At 34.7% G+C, this 20159-nt stretch overlaps 3 protein-coding genes across 3 annotated transcripts; 2 read left to right on the forward strand and 1 right to left on the reverse strand.

The window, feature by feature from the left end:
* Positions 1-10829: 10829 nt before the first annotated feature.
* On the reverse strand, positions 10830-12476 carry LOC133880448 (anthocyanidin 3-O-glucoside 6''-O-acyltransferase-like). The gene is made up of 2 exons (XM_062319395.1): positions 12039-12476; positions 10830-11940 (listed from the first exon to the last, which is right to left on the reverse strand). The coding sequence occupies exons 1-2, from the start codon at positions 12394-12396 to the stop codon at positions 10904-10906; spliced, it is 1395 nt and encodes a 464-aa protein (XP_062175379.1). The 5' UTR covers positions 12397-12476; the 3' UTR covers positions 10830-10903.
* A 4156-nt stretch (positions 12477-16632) lies between these two features.
* LOC133880286 (anthocyanin 5-aromatic acyltransferase-like) lies at positions 16633-18887 on the forward strand. The gene is made up of 2 exons (XM_062319204.1): positions 16633-17089; positions 17746-18887. The coding sequence occupies exons 1-2, from the start codon at positions 16738-16740 to the stop codon at positions 18774-18776; spliced, it is 1383 nt and encodes a 460-aa protein (XP_062175188.1). The 5' UTR covers positions 16633-16737; the 3' UTR covers positions 18777-18887.
* Positions 18888-19487: 600 nt separating this feature from the next.
* Positions 19488-19697, forward strand: LOC133879478 (arabinogalactan protein 23-like). The gene has a single exon (XM_062318052.1). It carries the CDS (start codon positions 19488-19490, stop codon positions 19695-19697), a length of 210 nt encoding a protein of 69 aa, XP_062174036.1.
* The last annotated feature ends 462 nt before the right edge of the window (positions 19698-20159 follow it).

Consider the following 20159-nt stretch of genomic DNA (forward strand, 5'->3'; position numbering starts at 1 on the left):
GAGGACCTCTTGATTACATATTACAAACATAACTTAAGGTTGGTTTACCTTTACGATTTAAAAATAAAAATTTTAGCATGTGAAATTTAAAAAAGCGATTTTTCAAAACATAATTAAGCGTTAGGTAAAAAAATTGCAGATTAAGCTTTAAAATTCTACGTTTTCAAAAACACTCCTTAGCTTACGATTTGAAAAAACAATTTTCTTCGTTTTCAAATCGCAATTTTCAAACGATTTATTTTCTGCTATTTAATTTAAAATTGTACTTTTTTTACGATCAAATGCACTCTCAAACGCACCCTTACTTTATATTAGGAGGCAAGGGCAGAAACAAGCAGGGACCTATATAAGTTTATAACATAGCTTCGGCTTTAGCCTCCAAAATTTTCATTTTTTTTAATATATATATAAAAGGTGAACTCCAAAAATTAAGTTCTCACCCTTTTAAAAAAAAAAAAAAAAAAAAAAAATTAATAGTTTTACACCAGATCAAAATTCTATGAACAAACGCTCCTATTTAGCCTGCCATGCACTATATATATATATATATATCGGACTGTCCCAACGCCGTGAGAAAAGCGGTAGTAAAAATGCTTTCTTTTTACAAGTTGCATAAAGTTTTTCTCCCTTCTTATTAATAAATTAAAATAGAATACTCATTTTGTAGGTGTGAAATTTAGACTAAGCTTTAGCCCCCATAACCTCTGGAGATGATTCTTTGCTTCATTTTTGTGAACCAAGAGTGCATTAATTTATTGAAATCCTTTTTTGCTTTTCAACACTTGAAGTATACCGGACAGAAGGCGGTTGAAGAATAGCTTAAGGTCGATAAGGAGATCATATATAGAAGACCGGCTAATAATGATAAGCTAGCGGTTATCAAAAAAATAAGAAGTCAAACGTATAGTTTGTATGTTTGGGTTTAAGTTTGGCTGTCACGAAATGATTTTTATTACAGAAATTCTCTAGGTATTTTCACCTCGTAAGCCAAAATTTATTCGTTGATTATATAATGTGGTTTGTGTGACAATATATAATCATTAACAACTTTTATGTGACAATAAACATAGTCCATAAAATGTGTATCGTATATCATTAACAACAAACCCAGAACAAGAAAATAAATTAAGTATACAATAAGCATATGAATGATGAATCTCTTTTTATTTCTCTCTATGACTATAACCTATAACAAATAAATCAATAACATATACATGGATCCTCAAAGCCCATCCATGATCCGTCTGAACACCAAAAAGAATCGATCAATCAAATCACGGATCCAATCTCTAGTGCTTCGACAGAGCGAGTGTAGACAAAAACAGGGAGGCCAATATGGTAGCCCCAGAGAAAGCAGCAGAGCATGCAGCTCCTTTCTCCGATGCCGGCGCTGGTGCAGGCGCAGAATCTTGAGCCAACACGGTTGGAGCAAAGGTAGAGACCATTGCTACCACGGCGAAGATAATAGCGAAAACCAATGTGCTCCCTTGTGCCATTGCTACCTCGTACAACAAAAGCAGCTCAAGAGTTGTATATATGAGATTGGTTGTGAGGCTGAAGTGATCGAGTGAATTGGTGGCTTCATGGTTGGGAGGGTGGGTATATATAGGGGGGTTATGGCAGTGGGAAAGCGTGTGGGTTCCAAGGAAAACGTGGACAGGTGGATCGGGGGACTGGGCGCGTTGAGGGAAGAGAGAGTTCGAGGCGAGGAAGAAAGCCAAAATGGTCGTCGGTCAGTGGGTGAAAGGGAAATTGTGGGCTGACTGTTCACCTACTGCCGATTTGCTCTTCTTAGCGACCAAGTAAGTAAAACCACAATTTGCAGGTTGTGAACCTGTGACTCTATGACACGTGGGGACCTAGATGTTACATCCCATAAAGTAATATGTCTAGTAACCTATTACCCAACTCTTTAACGTGTCTAATTAGACAGTTCGTACGTGGGTCACACTTTAATTATTGTGATGAGATTTTAAATATTCTGCTGCTTGGCCTTCATCACACATTAATTTTTTTATGGTGTTTGAATACTTTTCAAATAATTATTTTATGAATAGACTTCTAAATAAGCTGTTTGGGTCCAATTTTATTTATATTTCAACGGATAAAATTAATACATATGCACAAAGTGTTTATAATAATAATTTGATGTTTATAGACTAATAGAGAGAGACTAAATAAGAAAATGAATAGTTTCTAAAAGGTAGTTCAATTGGCTGAGGACCACACCTTATGAAGCGGAGGTCACTAGTTCGAATCCCCTTCCCCTTCTTATATAGACATGTCAAAAAAAAAAAAAAAAAAAAATGAATCAATGAGTCCCATATTTCTATATGATTTTTAAACTTCTTTACATAGAATAGTCACCCTTTTAGGAGTATGAATGGCTTTTATTAAGAATAAAAGGAATTGGAATTCAATGACCATTCATATTTTTTTATTTAATTGGTTGCAACACATATTCTTTCACTACAATTGAATAAAAAATTTTAAAATATTCAAAATTTATGATAATAATTAAAAAAAAATTAAAAATTATTCTTTGGTGGCCCACCACCCAAGAATTTGTGTGTATGTGTATGTGTTTTTTTATTTATTTATTTATTATTATTATTATTTATTTTAGAAATCATATTTCATATTCTGTGTTACATTTCTCAGACCACGCGTAAGCATAATATGAAATAGCATTTTTTTAAAAAAAATAAAAAATAAAAATTCTAACATTTCTCATACGATGCACATGTTGGGTAGTATTGGGCCTCTCAACCCCAAAAGTTATCTAATGAGGTGAGATTTTTTCTCATACTTATAAACTGGTCATCAAGCCCCTTCCACAACCGATGTACGTGGAATAATCCCAACAATGCTATTCTTGATAGATAAATCTAATATGATAGGATACGGTATTCTGTTTATCAATTAGAATATAATGAAATTTGTGTACGAAGGAACAACAGAAGGTAGATAGTGGAGGCCTTTAAAAAACTACTCCATTGTCAATTTGTCATGATAAAGATGCCACCGTTGTGTATTGTGAGGCCTAAGATGAGGGCTTGTTTGGTAATTATCATGATCCTTTAAAATTATTTGTCCAAATTTAAGAGAATTTGGACAGGTGATTGTGAGAGACTACAACTTATGAGATCCACTACCTGATCGAATAAGTGATTGGGCAACCCAATTTTTATTTGGTCAGATGAGTCTCATGAGTAGCATCTCACAATTACCTGCTCGAATTCTCTCAAATTAGAGGAAATAATTTAAGAGTATCATAATCTGACTGATAATCCTATCGATCTTGTCTTGACATAATTTTTTTTATAGAATAGTCTCTTAAAGTGACATGTGTCATTAACACGTAAGAAACACATTTTTTTTTTGGTTAAATAACATGTTTTCTTCTAATTCAGTCTATAAAATAACATGTGTCATTTGTATGTACGAAACGAATGCTTTTTTTAATTGAAAGGAAAAGTTGGAAGCAAATTTCTTATAAATTTGTCTTTGCACTTAAAAAAAAACGCGTCTATCACATGCAAAGGGACACATGACATTTTATAGACTGGATTAGAGGAATTTCCTTCAACCTAGTTTGAAGGAAAATTATGTCATTTTTTTAATTGCACATGCTAATTTTTATATGTTTTTTAATTCAGTTAGCAGGAAATTTGTATAATTTCTTTCCCATCTTTACTGTTCACTAAAAAAAAAATTTCAAGATATCTTTAACCTATATACATCAATGATCTACCCATTCCTTTCTCTAATCTCCTTAAAAAAGAAAAAAAAAATTAAAATAATTCATTGATTGAAATAAAAGTTTAAACGAACAGCTAGCTTGGACCTTTTGTCTGCCCAAAGTGCTTCAGACACTTGTTTGTTAAGATTGAGAGCACACTAAGAGAAGCACAAAGAAATTAAGGAGAGTGGCGTTTGCTTAATTTTGCTGGAAAAACAACTGACGTCGATCGGTTGCCATATAAATTGCTTTACCAGTAAGCCTTTGTTCATCCGATCCAAAATCATCATCATGATTTTATATGCTCAAATAAACACCCATGCCTCTTAATATAAGATATTCCATAAAATATGTATCGTATATCTATCATTAATCACAAACCCAGAAGAAGAAAATAATTAAAGTATACAATAATAACCGTATGAATCTCTTTTATTTCACTCTATAACCTACGACAAATAAATCAATAACATATGCATGGATCCTCAAATCCCATCTCAATCAAACAAATATATCATCGATCCAATCTCTAGTGCTTCAACAGAGCGAGCATAGACAGAAACAGGGAGACCAAAATGGTAGCCCCAGAGACAGCAGCAGAGCATGCAGCTCCTTTCTCCGATGCCGGCGCTGGTGCAGGCGCAGAATCTTGAGCCAACACGGTTGGAGCAAAGGTAGAGACCATTGCTACCACGGCGAAGATAATAGCGAAAACCATTGTGCTCCCTTGTGCCATTGCTACCACGTACAACAAAAGCAGCTCAAGATCGAGTTGTATATATGAGATTGGTTGTGATCAGGGTGAGGTGATCAGTGACTTGGTGGTGGCTTCATGGTTTGGAAGGTTACGTATATATAGGGGGTTTATGGCAGTGGGAAAGCGTGTGGGGTTCCAACGAAAACGTGGACAGGTGGATCGGGGAACCGGCCACGTTGAGGGAAGCCGGAAGAGATCAGAGTTGTAGGGCAGGTAGGCAGGAAATGGTCTACGCGCGGTGGGTGAAATTGTGGGCGCGTTTCTTTGACTGTTCTTCTTTGCGTCCAAGTAAAACCACAAACTGGCATGTCACATCTGCCAGTTTGTGATACGTGTCACCAACATGTTACGGCCATGTCGCATGTGCTGATGTGAAATATATTGAGCATCGTGCCCGTAACGAAACGGTAGAAGTTTGGACAATTTCATTCAAGAGTATTCAATTTTTTTTTTTTTTTTTTAAAGAAGATATTTAAATTTTAATATATTTAAATTTAAAATATTTATTTTTCAGAAAGTGTCAATTAAAGATATTATTTTAAGATTTTTTTATTAAATCTTATCAAAATTTTCAAAATACCTCTATTTTTTTTTTTTTTTAAAAAAAAATTGTTAAGATTTAGGTGTTAGTTTAAAATTTAATGAAATTTACAAAAATACTCATGTCTATAAAAAACAAAAATTATAAAAGTAAACACATTGATATTTTGTGAATTTTGATAGGATTTAATTAAAAATCCTAATGAACGATCCTTAATTGAAACTTTCTAAAAAATTAATACCTTAAATTGAGACGTTTTGAAGTTTCAAGTACCTTCTTTCAAAAACGGTAAAAGTTCAGTACTCTTAAATGAAGTTAATTCTCCCTAAAAAATTTCTTTCAAATTGGTTCTTTTCATTTAATTTATTAAATTGGTTAAAACTTTATTTTATTTTATCTGATCGATAGACTAATAGTGTATATAATGTCACACGATAAATACATTGCAACGTCATTTAAATTTTTTAAATAATTTAGCGTCATAAACAATATTAGATAAAATAAAATATTGAAATGGGGAGCGTCCTTGAAAATTAAGAAGCTAAATGAAATCGATCTCCTGCATGAGCAATTAATTATGTAGTCTCTACCAATGTTAGAGGGATATTTAATAAAGAGTAATGATATATAAAAGAGGAAGTTAAATATTTGTTAATGACTTTCTTTTCGTGTTTAGTTTTTTATTTTTAAGTTAAAATATTAACAAATAACACAATATACTAATCAAAACACAAAAATTATTTTCACCTTTATATTGCATCAGAACATTTTATCAAACAAAAAAAAATAAAAACACCACCCATGCAAAATACATTAACAAACAGGCCTTTAAATTATTTTACATTAAGAGAGCACTAAACAAATTAAGACAAGTCCCTAATCATTACCTTACACTAGTAACTTTGCTTTTCATAATTAAATTACACCATTAAATATAATAAAAATAAAATTTTGACAATAGAATATATCTTATTTTTATATAAACAAGCAGAAGCCGACCGAGTCGGCCCCCGAAAAAAGAAAGCTTTAAAAAAATAAGCCTTTTTTCTTTCTCTCTTTTTTTTTTTTCTTTTTTTTTTTTTTTTTTTTTTTTTGGTTTTACTTTACTTTAGCCTTTTAAAAAGTGATTTAATGCAGTATAGGCTATAGCCTACCTAAAATTAAATTATTGTAGCTATCAATGGCATAATTATGATAGTAGGAGGCTTGACAAAGATTAAAAAGGACCTCTTGGTTTCATATTACAAACATAATATAGTGTCGGTTTGTATTTGCGAATTAAAAATAAAAGTTTTAAAATGTAAAATTTGAAAAGTAATTTTTTAAAATGTAATTAAGCGTGTGGCAAAAAAATCATAGTTTAACCTTTAAAATTTTTCGTTTTCAAAAAAATACTCATTAGTTTGCAATTTAAAAAAATAGTTTTCTGCGTTTTCAAATTAATTGCAATTTTTTTTTTTAAATTGCAATTCCTAAACGATTCATTTTTTTCGATTTATTTTAAAATTGCACTTTTTTATTATGAAATCGCATTCTCAAACGCACCCTTACTTTATATTAAGAGGCAACAGTGAAAACAAGCAGGGATAGTAAAAAACATTAATAGTTAAATAAGTTCTCCCCCTTAAAAAATACTGCCACTAATTTTCATTATATATATATAAGGTGAACTCCAAAAATTAAGTTCTCCCCCCTTTAAAAAAAAGATAAAAAAAACATTAATAGTTTTACGCCATATCAAAATTCTATGAACAAACGCTCCTATTTAATTAGCCTGCCATGCACTGTATATCAGATCAGTGGCGGACCTAGGCTTTATTGATGAAGGGGCCAAATCGAAAAAAAAAAAAAATTTGATAGGGCAAAACTGAAAAATTTAAAAAATTAAGAGGTAAAATTTTAATTTTAATTTTAATTTTAATTTTTTTTTGTGAAAAAAAAATATTTAGAGGAAAATTTTGGGGCTTGGGGGGCCAGGGCCCCCCTAGCCCCAACGTAGGACCGCCCCTATATCGGACTGTCCCAACGCCGTGAGAAAAGCGGTAGTAAAAATGCTTTCTTTTTACAAGTTGCATAAAGTTTTTCTCCCTTCTTTATAAATAAATTAAAATAGAATACTCATTTTGTAGGTGTGAAATTTAGACTAAGCTTTAACCCCATAACCTCTGAAGAGGATTCTTTGCTTCATTTTTGTGAACCAAGAATGCATTTATTGAAAGCCTCTAATTTGTAGCTTTCCAACGCTTGAAGTATAGCGTAAGGTCGATAAGGAGTTCATATATAGAAGACTGGCTAATAATGATCAGCTAGAGGTTATCGGAAAAATAGGAAGTCAAACGTATAGTTTGTACATTTAAATTTAAGTTTGACTGTCCCAAAATGATTTTTATTATAGAAATTCTCTAAGTATTTTCAACTCGTAAACCAAAATTTATTCGTTGATTATATAACGTGGTTTGTGTGATAATATATAATCATTAAATACTTTTATGTGACAATAAACATATTCCATATATAAAATGTGTATCGTATATCATTAACAACAAACCCAGAACAAGAAAATAAATTAAGTATACAATAAGCATATGAATCTCTTTTTATTTCTCTCTATGACTATAACCTATAACAAATAAATCAATAACATATGCATGGATCCTCAAAGCCCATCCATGATCCATCTGAACACCAAAAAGAATCGATCAATCAAATCACGGATCCAATCTCTAGTGCTTCAACAGAGCGAGCGTAGACAAAAACAGGGAGGCCAAAATGGTAGCCCCAGAGAGAGCAGCAGAGCATGCAGCTCCTTTCTCCGATGCCGGCGCTGGTGCAGGCGCAGAATCTTGAGCCAACACGGCTGGAGCAAAGGTAGAGACCATTGCTACTACGGCGAAGACAATAGCGAAAACCAATGTGCTCCCTTGTGCCATTGCTACCACGTACAACAAAAGCAGCTCAAGAGTTGTATATATGAGATTGGTTGTGAGGGTGAGATGATCAGTGAATTGGTGGTGGCTTCCTGGTTTGGAAGGTAACGTATATATATAGGGGGTTTATGGCGGTGGGAAAGCGTATGGGTTCCAAGGAAAACGTGGACAGGTGGATCGGGGGGCTGGGCACGTTGAGGGAAGAGAGAGTTCCAGACTACTTCCAGTCTAGGAAGGAAGCGAAATGGTCGGTGGGTGAACGCGTTTCTTTGCTATTGGATGCAGACTGTTCACCTACGATCAAATTTTTTTTTTTTCTTTTTTTGAACGAATCAAATTTCTCTTCTTAGCGTCCAAGTAAAACCATATACGGTTCACCTACTTTTTTTTTTTTTAATATATAGATCACTGTTCACCTACTGTTTGATGAAAAATGTTACACGGCTTCAGCTCCGCACTCCAAAATGCACTCTTTAACGTGACATATAAAGAGTGTCATCTGCTTACTTATTGACTTGCTTCTTTTCATGCTTGCTCGATAAGGAAAAGATCCTTCCATACATGCCTTGTTGAGTCTGTTTGCCAACTAAAAATAGAAAACCTTTATAAAAATAAGAGATAATTGCATTATTAGTTCTTTGAGTTAGCCTAAATTAGAAATGACTCTCTGTGGTACAAAAAGTTCATGGAGGGTTCCTGTGGTAAACTATAATTACGAATCACTCCCTGAACTCGTTTTTCGTCTACCAAATTAATAGATTCCGTTAATTTGTCACGTCATACTTAATTGGAAACCAACACGTGGCCACCCCAGGCCTAAGGGAGGCCGTGCGTCACCCCCCATACATGGCCGAGTCACTCTCGGCAACCACCCCTTTGCTATTTTCTTTTTTTTTTTTTTAAAAAAAATAATAATAATTTTAAGTTTTATTTTTTTTATTATAATGGACACTTGTCGATTTTTTATTGAGTATGATGTGGCAAATTAACGAAATCTATTAACTTGGTTGACGAAAACTGGTTCAGTGAGTGATTCGTAATTATAGTTACCATATGGACCCTCCATAAACTCTTTATACCACAGGGAGTGATTTGTAATTTAGGCCAACCCCAAAAACCAATTGTGTAATTATCCCTAAAAATAAAGTGGTCTACATCATAGATACTCAAGCTCTCTTACCATTTTTGCGTGCATTTTGTTCCTACACGTACCCTCTTGATTTCACCTTTGTTAACTTGAGCATGGGAGGTGGTTTTGTCATCGCTCCCAACGTGTCTTTTTGCAGCTTTCCTATACCAAACATTTAACAACACGCTTTATTAAAAATACATGTGAGAATAGCATAATTTAAGGATACATCTCAATTTGATAGACTGAAATTAAAAAATTTCTTTCAATCCAATTTAAAAGAAAACTTAATACCTCAATGAATTTATAGTCATAATTAGTTTGGGGGGGGGGGGGGGGGGAAACATATGCTTTTTCTAGCTATAAGCTAGTTTTATTTAAATGATTGGGATTTAAACGTATGTGTAAGGTTGTCATACATAATTATTTGGTATTTAGATTTCAATAAAGAAGAAATTTCCAATAAAGAGTTTGATTCGGATTCTTCTTAGTAGAGTTAATAGGGTCAGTTTAAATCCTAGTCGGCCAATTACGTAGTTTAAAAGTCTTATTTTGATTACTAGTTATTTTTGTAACCGATCAATTTTGCTTCTCTATTTAAAGAGATATATATTATTAATGAAAAATTATATATGCATGATGAATATTGTTTAATATAATACAGCTTATTGTGTTTAAGAGATTACGGCTCTTTCGAGATAGTCATCGAGGATTACGGCTCTCTCAAATAAGCATCTATTTTTTTTGGGATTTGATTCATACACAACACCATCACAACAACCCCTCACATGAGGGTGGGTTCCAGCGTGTGGGGTCCACCCTCATGTGAGGGGTTGTTGTGTGATTGTTGTGTTGGTGTTGTAAATTTAACATTTTCTATTTTTTTTTCCTATGTTTCGTACTAGCTAGTTGGTTTGCATAAAAAAGACACGTGCTAAAATGTATTTATTTATTTATTTTTGTATTTAACAGTAAAAATGTATTAAAAGGGAGGGCATGGATTGGTCCCTCCGTGTGAAAAAATTATATAAAGCGCTCTTAATTAATAATGGCCCTTCCCATATACCTTCTACAGAGTCTAAAAGCAATAAAAGCATTCACAAAGCAAAGATATACGAACGCTCATAAATAATGCACCAACGTACGTTGACAGGCAACAGCTAGCAATATTCAAATGTGACCCACCACCCACGGCTTTCCATGTTTTTGTTTTGTTTTTTTGTTTTTTTTTGTTTTTTTTTGTTTTTTTGTTTTTTTTTAAATTAATTATTTAATTATGGTAATTTTGTATTTTTATAAGATTTACAATAGTATATATAAAATATATTTCACCTATATACCGTTTTATTTAACCCTAAATGCTAACGATAGGGGTAACATTGTAAATTTTTAAACGTAGTAATCATATGATGAGGTTACAAATTTTAAACTTCGAGATTATGATTGCAACAGTACCGACATCAGAAGGGTAAGTGAAGTTTTTCATTTTTCATTTTTATTATAAGTTCCTTACAAAATAATGTCAGTCTCACGTGACACTTACTATATCGATCAGTTACTAAAATGTGGATGCTTACGCGACAATCTATATATCACCTATTACGTTTATAAATTGACAAAACGGTTCATTTAACACTTACCAAATTAACTATTAAAATATAGATCAAGTATTGCACGCGACGTATAGTTCGTAAGACTCACTTCCATAAAATGCGAACCAATTATAACAACCATTCAAATTGAAAACAGCATAATATTGTCAATCTTAAAACACGTTCATACATGCATGATACATAGCTAGAATAGATCATGGAAGAGCCTTGAGACCTTGGTAGAAAAAGGAGGAAAAAGCATCCATTTTAGTTTTAGGTAGGGCTAGGCCGACCTCAATGCCACCCTCCACATCCCTACTCTCAGTGAGTGAAATGGCTCTCATCCAATCAATTGAAATCTCCTCTATCTTCTTGGCTCTTCCCCACCCAAAATCCGTTTCATAAAGATCCAATTTAGGTGACCCAGAAACCATAACATGGAGCTCCGACCCAAACAACACCTCCCAATCTGAAATCCACTTCTCTGCACCCTCAAAGATAGCCTTATCCAACCTCTTCACAGTGCTTCCAATGGCCTTTGCAGCCACAACAACTCCATCTTCTCCCATTAACTCATTTCTCATTGCCATTGCTCGGCCAAACCCGACACAATTACCGAAATACGTTGCCGGCACCGGAAAGTCCAGACGGGTAATTCCGCCGGCGATGAACCCAAAGTAATTCGGATCCCGACCTCCATAACATTTCTCAATCGTTCTCTCTTGGGTCTTAATCAAACACACCCATAGAAATGCACATGTCAGCACGTATGCTGACAAATGTATTGGAAGCGGCACATTATTCTTCTTGCATTCAGCAATAATCCATGTTTTGATCCTTTCCATGTCTGTCGAGCCGACAACAAATGTGGCTCTAACCATGTCGGACAAACTTGCATTGGCTTCATTACCAGCAACGGTATCTTTTGAAGATCTTGGCTTCCGCCACTCCTTCAAGAAAATTCCCTCGAGCCCATGTGAGTCCAGAATCACCCTCCTGTCGAAACAAGGTAAAGATTTGATGGAGAAGGAGTCTCCAAAGCTGCAAAACGAAGCCCAAGTCTTCATGAAATTATTGAACGTTCTTCCATCAGCTGCAACATGTTGGTAAGCCAGCCCAATACAAATGCCAGAGCTTGGAAAAACAGTAATTTGAACAGCAAGCAAAGGAAGCAATTGTTTTTCACATGACACACTCGTTGGCAACTCCGGCACAAGTTGGTAGAATTCATTGACATATCGCGGATGATTACCTGTTAGAACATAATAGAATGTAAAGTAAATGATTAAATTCAACTAATAAGTAGTGATTTAATATGATATCAGAACAAATGTAATGATTTAACGTTACCTGAAAGATGGTTGAAATCTCCACCTGACTCCGCAAATGTCAACCTAACCTTGTCGCCTTCGGTATAAACAAGCTCCGGCTTGCCGGGTTCATGCGGTGACTTGAGGTTTCCGGCGAAAGTGTAGCAGTGTTGGAGGGTCAAGGAGAGGGAGTGCTTGAGGATGGGGACGGTGGTGGATATGAAGTGAGAAGTGGGATGGGGATATTCATAGAAGAACAAAGGTTGGCTTGGAGTAGTACTGAAGAAAAGCCATGGAATATCAAAGAAGGTTAGAGGAAGTGATGTTGGTGGAACTGAATTTGGTGGGGGAGAAACATAACAATGCTCAAGAACCTTGATAGTTGAGGATTTTGCCATGGATGAAAAAGAGAGAGAGAGAGAGAGAGTATAGAGTTGAATGGTTCTTGCATATGGGCACTATCATCCATAGCATTATATTAATATTTACTGTATGCGCACGCGAATTTGCAGATCATATAAATTGATGCCCTAGTAGTACTCATCCAAAGAAACAAAGTTAACTGGAATGGAGACATTGACTGTGGAAACTAATAATGTAATAATGTTTCTGTTTTGCATGCTTTAAACGTGGTGAAATTTGGGGGGCGGATGAGTGGCAACTTCTTTGGTATCTCCGTTGCTTGAATTATAGGAAAATTTTAGGAATTCTAGCGGGGAATGAAAGAAGGGTTTAAGCTAGTTCCGAGGTATCCGGACAAGTAGATTCTGCACTTCGAACTGTTCGAAATCATGTATAGACACTTACGTGTATACCCAAGGTTTCTTCTCTCATGTTGTGTTTGAATTTTCTGAAACATCCCGGCCCATGCATTCTTTCTAATTCACTTCCGGTTTAACAAATTTTGTGCGTGTATAGAGTGATTCTACCATGGGGGATCGATCCCAGGCTCTGCATAATTAAGAGCTAGCTCTCTCCAATTTTGGGTAGTTGGAATTTAAAAAACAAAGTTAGTTTTTTGCATTGAGGTTGGCTTTAGCATTTAGCCCTACCTAACTCTGAGATGGATGCTTTTGGCACTTTCTTTGCTGAAGGTCTCAAATCATTTTGTGATTTATTCTGTTAAGATGTTGCTTCAATATAATTTATTCTATTAAAATATAATTTTTTTATTAATTCAAACTTTTGATATAAATAATAATTTATTACTTACAGATTTGGCTTAGATGCTGTAAAAAAAAACTACAACATATATATTCTATAGTTTTTTTAACGGTCCAAATTTAATTCCAAATTTTTCTATAAAACAAAAAGATATATAGTAAAACTAAATTTTGACTATTGGAAAAAGATCATAACATATGTTGTAGGCCAAATCCATCACTTTCTTTTAGCTACCTAAACGTTCAAAGTGCCCTTAGACCATATTAGGGAATGGACTCAAGAACTCTGTAAGAGTGTAGCTAGCATCAACTTTTTTAAAACTCATTTGCTTTCATAAATATAAAGAAAACTTTTAAAAAATTTCTTGAAATAGATTTTTTTGTTGTTTCAATCCCTAAATTAAGGGAACACCAATGAAATCAAAAGTGACGTTGTGCCCTAAATCTAGAAAAATAAAAGCGGTTCCTTAACATTATCCTCTTTTTTTTTTTGGCAAAATTTAAATTCCTTTCAGTGCTATCTATAATGTTGGCTCAATTACGAAAATTGGGCACTTTTACTATAGTTGGATCAAGGATCAAGCTAAGAAACATTTCCATCAATGTCCGGTCCCCCCCCGTCTGCCTTGCCAGTGGCCAACAGTCCAACACCGTACCACGTGGTCATGGTCCATCCAAAATTTTTGAGATTACTTTTATGCCCATGATAATCTAATGATATTCACAAGTTACAATAAAATTAGGATTCCCAATAATTGGGGGTTCTTGAAGTTGCTTGGTTCTTACAATCGGGTGGAAAATTGAGAGGAGCTTTTATGGAGCTTATGTGTCGGAACAAATTTCGAGCAAGTCTTATATATATTTCGTCGTTGTAGAATCACTCTATACTATACGAACGGGTTTATTATTTTTAATTTTTATATTAAATGGCGCGAGATCCCACTCAACCTAAATATTCAAATCGGTGGATCCGGTCATCTCTCTCATTGTTTGCTCAAATTGTCCATAAATTCACTCTCAAAGGGTTTTAGTAGAGTACTAGAGATTAGGAATAAATTTAAACATGAGATTTATGTCTTATTTAAGATTTGTAAATCATGTGAGAAATAGGTCAAATTTTATTGGGTCATATACTTTACTAAAAAAAAAAAAAAAAAAATGTGCTTCAATCAAAACTCAAAAAAAATCTTAAAATATTTCGCAGTTTGGGACCATTTAGTGTGGGGAAATGCCCTCTCCGCACCCTGCGGCATTTCTTATCAGTTAAAGTAAAAGTCTGATAGCTTATTGGTTGATTGATGATAAGAACAGTAGCATATGTCGGAGTTAATAATGATTTTTTTTTCTTTTTCTTTTTCCTTTTAATAACGGGTTTTATGGTAAAAAAAAAAAATCAAGAGGGAGTGACTAATAATTCTAAACATCTATAGTATATTACTCTTATGTCTATCTAAAAATTGAGGTGTCTTTTAAAATCATCATTTGATTAAAATTTAATAGTAATCGATCATAAGCCTAATAGTAATTTTAAAAGCTACCTTATTTTTTAAGGGACACAGAAATATTTCTAACATTACTCGTATTTTAAGGTGTACTTGACATTGCAATTTTATATACAAAAGTATGATTTAATCACGGATAATGGATCGTTTGAGATTGCATTTTTAAAAGATTGCTATTTGAAAAAACAAAAATCTGCATTTTCAAATCGCAAGTAAGAATGTGTTTTTTTGAAAACGCGCAATTTTAAAGGATAAACTGCAATTTTGTCATACACTTATCTACGTTTTTAAAAATTACATTTTCAAATCATACATTTTAAAAATCACTATTTTAAAATTGCACTTTTTGTATTAGATTATATTTTTCATATATTCCATATTTGGTTGATATTGAAATATTCTCTATTTACAGATTAATTATAATCAAATCTTAGGATTGTAATCAAATCCTCATTGAAATTTGATTACCATATTTGTACTTATTCACTACCCTATATAGGAACCTTTGTATTGTAGAGGGGTGTACAAGCGAAGCGGTTATTGATCGCTAATAACCGTCAACAATCGCAGTAGATAACCGAGTACCCCGGTTGCGGTTACCGCTTATAGGGTTTTAGGAAACCGGTCATTATATTTTATAATATTTTTTAGTTTGATTTTCTTTGTAATTATTTTACTTAATCCATGGACTTGATTGTGAACTTATTGAAATGAATGAATGGTAAATGAAATTATGCACGTCCAATAGTATTTATTATTTAGCATTGAATATTGAATGGTTGGATATTGGATTAAAAAAAATGAAAAAAATTAACAATGTATGAAAATCAGTTACCCAGTTAATAATCAGATAACTGACAGTTGGTAATAACTGCAACCAGTCTACCAATTGCGATTATTGAAATAGAAATAACCAGATACTTCAATTGCGGTTATGAAGAAATAATTGCAATCACAACCGGAACCAATTGTACACCCTTAATAGACAATCAAGTTAATAAGACAAAATGTAATAGTCTTAGGGACCATTCAAAATGATAAACATATATATCTAACCCCGAACCACTCATAATCCCTTATGTTCTTTCGTGTCTCTAACTTTGCCCTTATTGTCATATTTTAGATTTACACAAATTTCAACATTTTCAAAAAATTGCAAACCCGAATAGGACAAGGAGCCAAATAGGGGTGGGCAAATTATCCGCCTACCGCCTACCGCCTACCGACCGCTTACCGAACCGAACCGAACCGCCATCGACCGCCTACCGACTCTACCAACTAATTTTCGGTTCGGTAGTCGGTATAAAATTTTATTCCGAAAGTTGGTTTGGTAACCGAGCCGAGCCGAACCGCCTTTTAAGCGGTAACCGAACCGAACCGCCTTTGATTTCGAACCGACATAAAACGAAATGACGTCATTTTAGTAAAAACGAACGTTTGATCCTATTTTTTTCCTTTAAAAAAAATTAAAACGACGTCGTTTCATTACCCATGTTAACCGAATATTAACCGACTTAACTGGCCACCTATTAACCGCTTTATCGACTTAACCGACCGCGTATTAACCGCTTTACCGATTTAACTGACCGCCTATCAATCGCTTAACTAACTTAAACCGACCGCTTATTAACCGCTTAACTAAAATAAATTTACCGACTGTATTCCGACAAAAGTCGGTTAACCGACCGAATAAACCGTCTACTGAACCGATGTCCACCCCTATAGCCAAAAATTGAGTCGAACAATGCATTTCATTTTATTAAAAAAAAAAAAAAATGGCCAAAAGCTAACTCGCTTAAAAGCTGCAATAATTATAACACTAAAAAAAAAGAAATAAAAACGTGGCTGAATGAGAAGCACTACCGTTGTCCGATCAAGAACCGCAAGGAGAAAGAACAAACTCGAAAACAAAAGTCTACGCAACAACACCAGGTAGGGACAGCGACGACAGATTAATAATAAAACTTGCTTCTGTTGCTTGTACGTACAGGGAAGATGCCCCCCCTCGCTGCCTCTTCAATTTAGAAGAACTTCAACTTTACTCTCTCTCTCTCTCTCTCTCTCTCTCTCTGTGATGGCGAAATCTTTCACAGTTAAGGTTCTTGAGCATTGCTATGTCTCTCCACCACCCTCTTCAGCTCCACAAACCTCACTCCCTCTAACCTTCTTTGACTTACCATGGCTTTTCTTCTCTCCAGGCCAACCTCTGTTCTTCTATGAATATCCCTTCCCCACCTCCTATTTCACGTCCACAACCCTCCCAAATCTCAGGCACTCCCTCTCCTTGACTCTCCAACACTACTACCCTTTTGCAGGAAACCTTCTCTTGCCAACCGAACCAGGCAAGCCGGAGCTTGTTTACACCGACGGTGACAAGGTTGAGCTGACATTTGCCGAGTCCGGTGGTGACTTCGGCCATCTTTCAGGTTATTAAATCACTATCTATCCTAACACTCCTCTCAACTCCTCTCCTTTAATTGGCGAAGCCAACACTTAAAATATATAATTAAAATAGAAGGTGAATAATGGAGGCAAAGTTAAAACTCATTGTTAGGCTATGTTAAGCCAGGTGTTTTGAGCATTGTATTTATAGTCGCTTCTGTTTTTTTTAAGCTTATATATGTGCTGTGTTGACGCATCTTTGTATTGTTTTTCAAAAAATAGTGCAACTCGGTGGACGTAGCGCGTAGTGGTGAACCACACAAATAGTTGTGTCTGTGATTGCTTCTTTTTATTTGCTTCCTTCTTATTTTCACTTTTCACTATTCTAAAAAATAGGATTTATTAACTCACACTCATAACCTTTTGCTGTGATGCTACGTTCTATAATAACTGTGTGCTGTATATATAATGAAAGAGATTACAAGATATACTCAATTCGGTTCGGAGAATGTTTCTAAGTTGAATTCTATTAGTTCAAGAGATAATTACAATTAGTTACAATCAATCTAAAGAGATAATTACAATATTTGAATCAATTAGAGTTTGTGTTTGAGCTAATCACTGTGTATTCTGAATAGATAACTTCTGTGTGTCAATACGTTCAACTACCACTTTTTTCAAAATTTATATTTTAACGCAGGTAATCATCCACGAGAAGTCAATCAATTTCACCAGCTTGTGCCCAAGTTGCCAAATTGTGTGTCAGGAGAAAAGCAATTGGTTCCTTTGCTGGCTGTTCAAATTACTGTTTTTCCAAACTGTGGCATTTGTATTGGACTGACATACCATTATGTTTCTGCTGATGGAAGGACCTTCAACAATTTCATTAAGACTTGGGCATGGTATTGTGGTCTTCGAGATTCTTATTTTCCCATAAAGTACCTACCGTTTAATGATAGATCAGTCATCATTGACACACATGGGCTGGAGCAGATTTTCTTGAAGGAGTGGTGGAGCAGAAAATCTTCACAAGAAATTGTTGTAGATTTGTCCAATATGGTTCGAGCCACATTTGTAATGAGTTTGGTCGATATGGAGAGGATCAAACAATGGATAATAGCTCAATGCAGAAAGAAAAACCAGTCACCACCAATACATTTATCACCATCTGTACTAGTTTGTGCATTTATATGGGTTTGTTTACTTAAAACCCAAGTGGGTTTGAATGGGAAATGTTTTGGGGAAGATCCAACTTATTTTGGGTTTAATGCCGGTGGGATTACCCGTCTGAACTATCCAGTGCCTCCAACATATTCTGGAAATTGCATTGGGTTTGCCAGATCAATGGCAGAGATCAATGAGTTGCTTGAAGATGATGGCATTGTAGTGGCAGCTGAGGTGATTGGAAACACTGTTAAGAAGTTGGACAAAGCAATTCTTGGTGGGGCAGAGAATTGGATTTCTGAATGGGAGGTGTTGATTGGATCAGAGCTTCATGTTTTGGTTTCTTGGTCACCAAAGTTGGATCTTTATGAGACAGATTTTGGGTGGGGGAAGCCTACAAAAATAGAGGAGATTTCTATTGACAGAACGAGGGCCATTTCAATGACTGAGAGTAAGGATTTGAAAGGGGGCATCGAGGTTGGCTTAGCTCTGCCTAAGTCTAAGATGGATGCTTTTGGCACTTTCTTCATTGAAGGTCTCAAATTGTTTTGTAATCCATTTAATTAGTATATTAAATTAAATGGTTAAATTCATTGTTTTATATATGTAACCAACTCATCGATCTTTCCCATTGCCCTGCCAAATCCAATGTAAGGATTCGGCTTGTTTTTAGTTTTAGTTGGAATTGGCGGTCCTATTGGGATTGAGACACGTGTTCCTTATGTTCTAAACACACGTTCCAGTCTCACAAGTTAAGAGTTATATCTATATAGTCTAGACAAACTTATTTTAGCCTAAAAGAAGTTTCAAATAAATTTAGATCAACTGTATATATATATATATATAACCCAAACTAATTCTAACTTGAATCTAAACCAATTATGTGGTGTTCTAAACATCCCTTAAAACCCTTTGCACAAATTGAAATTCCTCAGTTAATAGTAATACCCACCTCATTTTGCTCTAATTAACAAATTTTACCACAAAACACGCTTGAACCAGAAGCTCTTCTGCGGCTACATGCAAAACTAAACACACGTCTAAACACACGTACATCAATGTAGTCCTATATACCAAAACAAGACGTTAAAAATAGGGGAAACATGGGATGAAATAACTGCCGTTTGTATTCCGAGAAAATCTCAAACCCCTCACTATAAATGCCTCTCAATCCCACTATGTTTCAGCAGGCTGCAAATTCCATAGACGTCATTGGTGATAACTCTCTCTTTGGTTAATTTCTGAGGGTCTTGCCAATCACGCCTGTAGCTTGCCATAATGGAGATGAAGAAGATGGCTTGTGCAGTCCTTTTCGCTGCAGCCTCAATGAGTGCAGTGTTGGCTCATGGCCATGGTGATTATGCTAACTACTCCCCAGCTCAGGCACCCGGACCAAGCAGTACTGGCGGTGCCTCGGCTAGCTTGCCTGTTGTTGGTTCTATGGTTGGTGCTTCTCTTGTGTCACTTGTGGCTTACTACCTGCAGTAGATTTTTACCAAGGATTGAAGAAAGATCAGCAAGCTTCAAAAGACAAGATCAAGATTTACCATTTGTTTGTCTGTTCTTGGATTTTCTTAATGTTTCTTTTCTTTGTTATTTCTTTCATGTCCTATGTGAATGGTTTGGTACCATGAAATAATAATAGCATTTGCAGATTATTATGGTTATATTTTTTGATCATGAATGATATTCTTTATCCATTGTTTAGTACAAGTTGTGCACAACTTTTGGATTTTGCTAAAATCATAAGAAGCTAGAAAAAAATTTCGCTTAATATTTCAATTTAGTACTGACCATAAGAAAAACATTTCAGTTTGAGTCCGTTTGTCTCAACGATTTCTCAAGCCAACATGCAATTTTAAACAAAATCGCGACAAATATATCGTTTGGGAGTATGTTTTAAAAAAACTATGGCTTGAAAATGTTAAAAAAATCTGCATTTTCAAATCA

The sequence above is a fragment of the Alnus glutinosa genome, chromosome 10, assembly GCF_958979055.1.
Source record: "Alnus glutinosa chromosome 10, dhAlnGlut1.1, whole genome shotgun sequence".
NCBI classification, from domain to species: domain Eukaryota; kingdom Viridiplantae; phylum Streptophyta; class Magnoliopsida; order Fagales; family Betulaceae; genus Alnus; species Alnus glutinosa.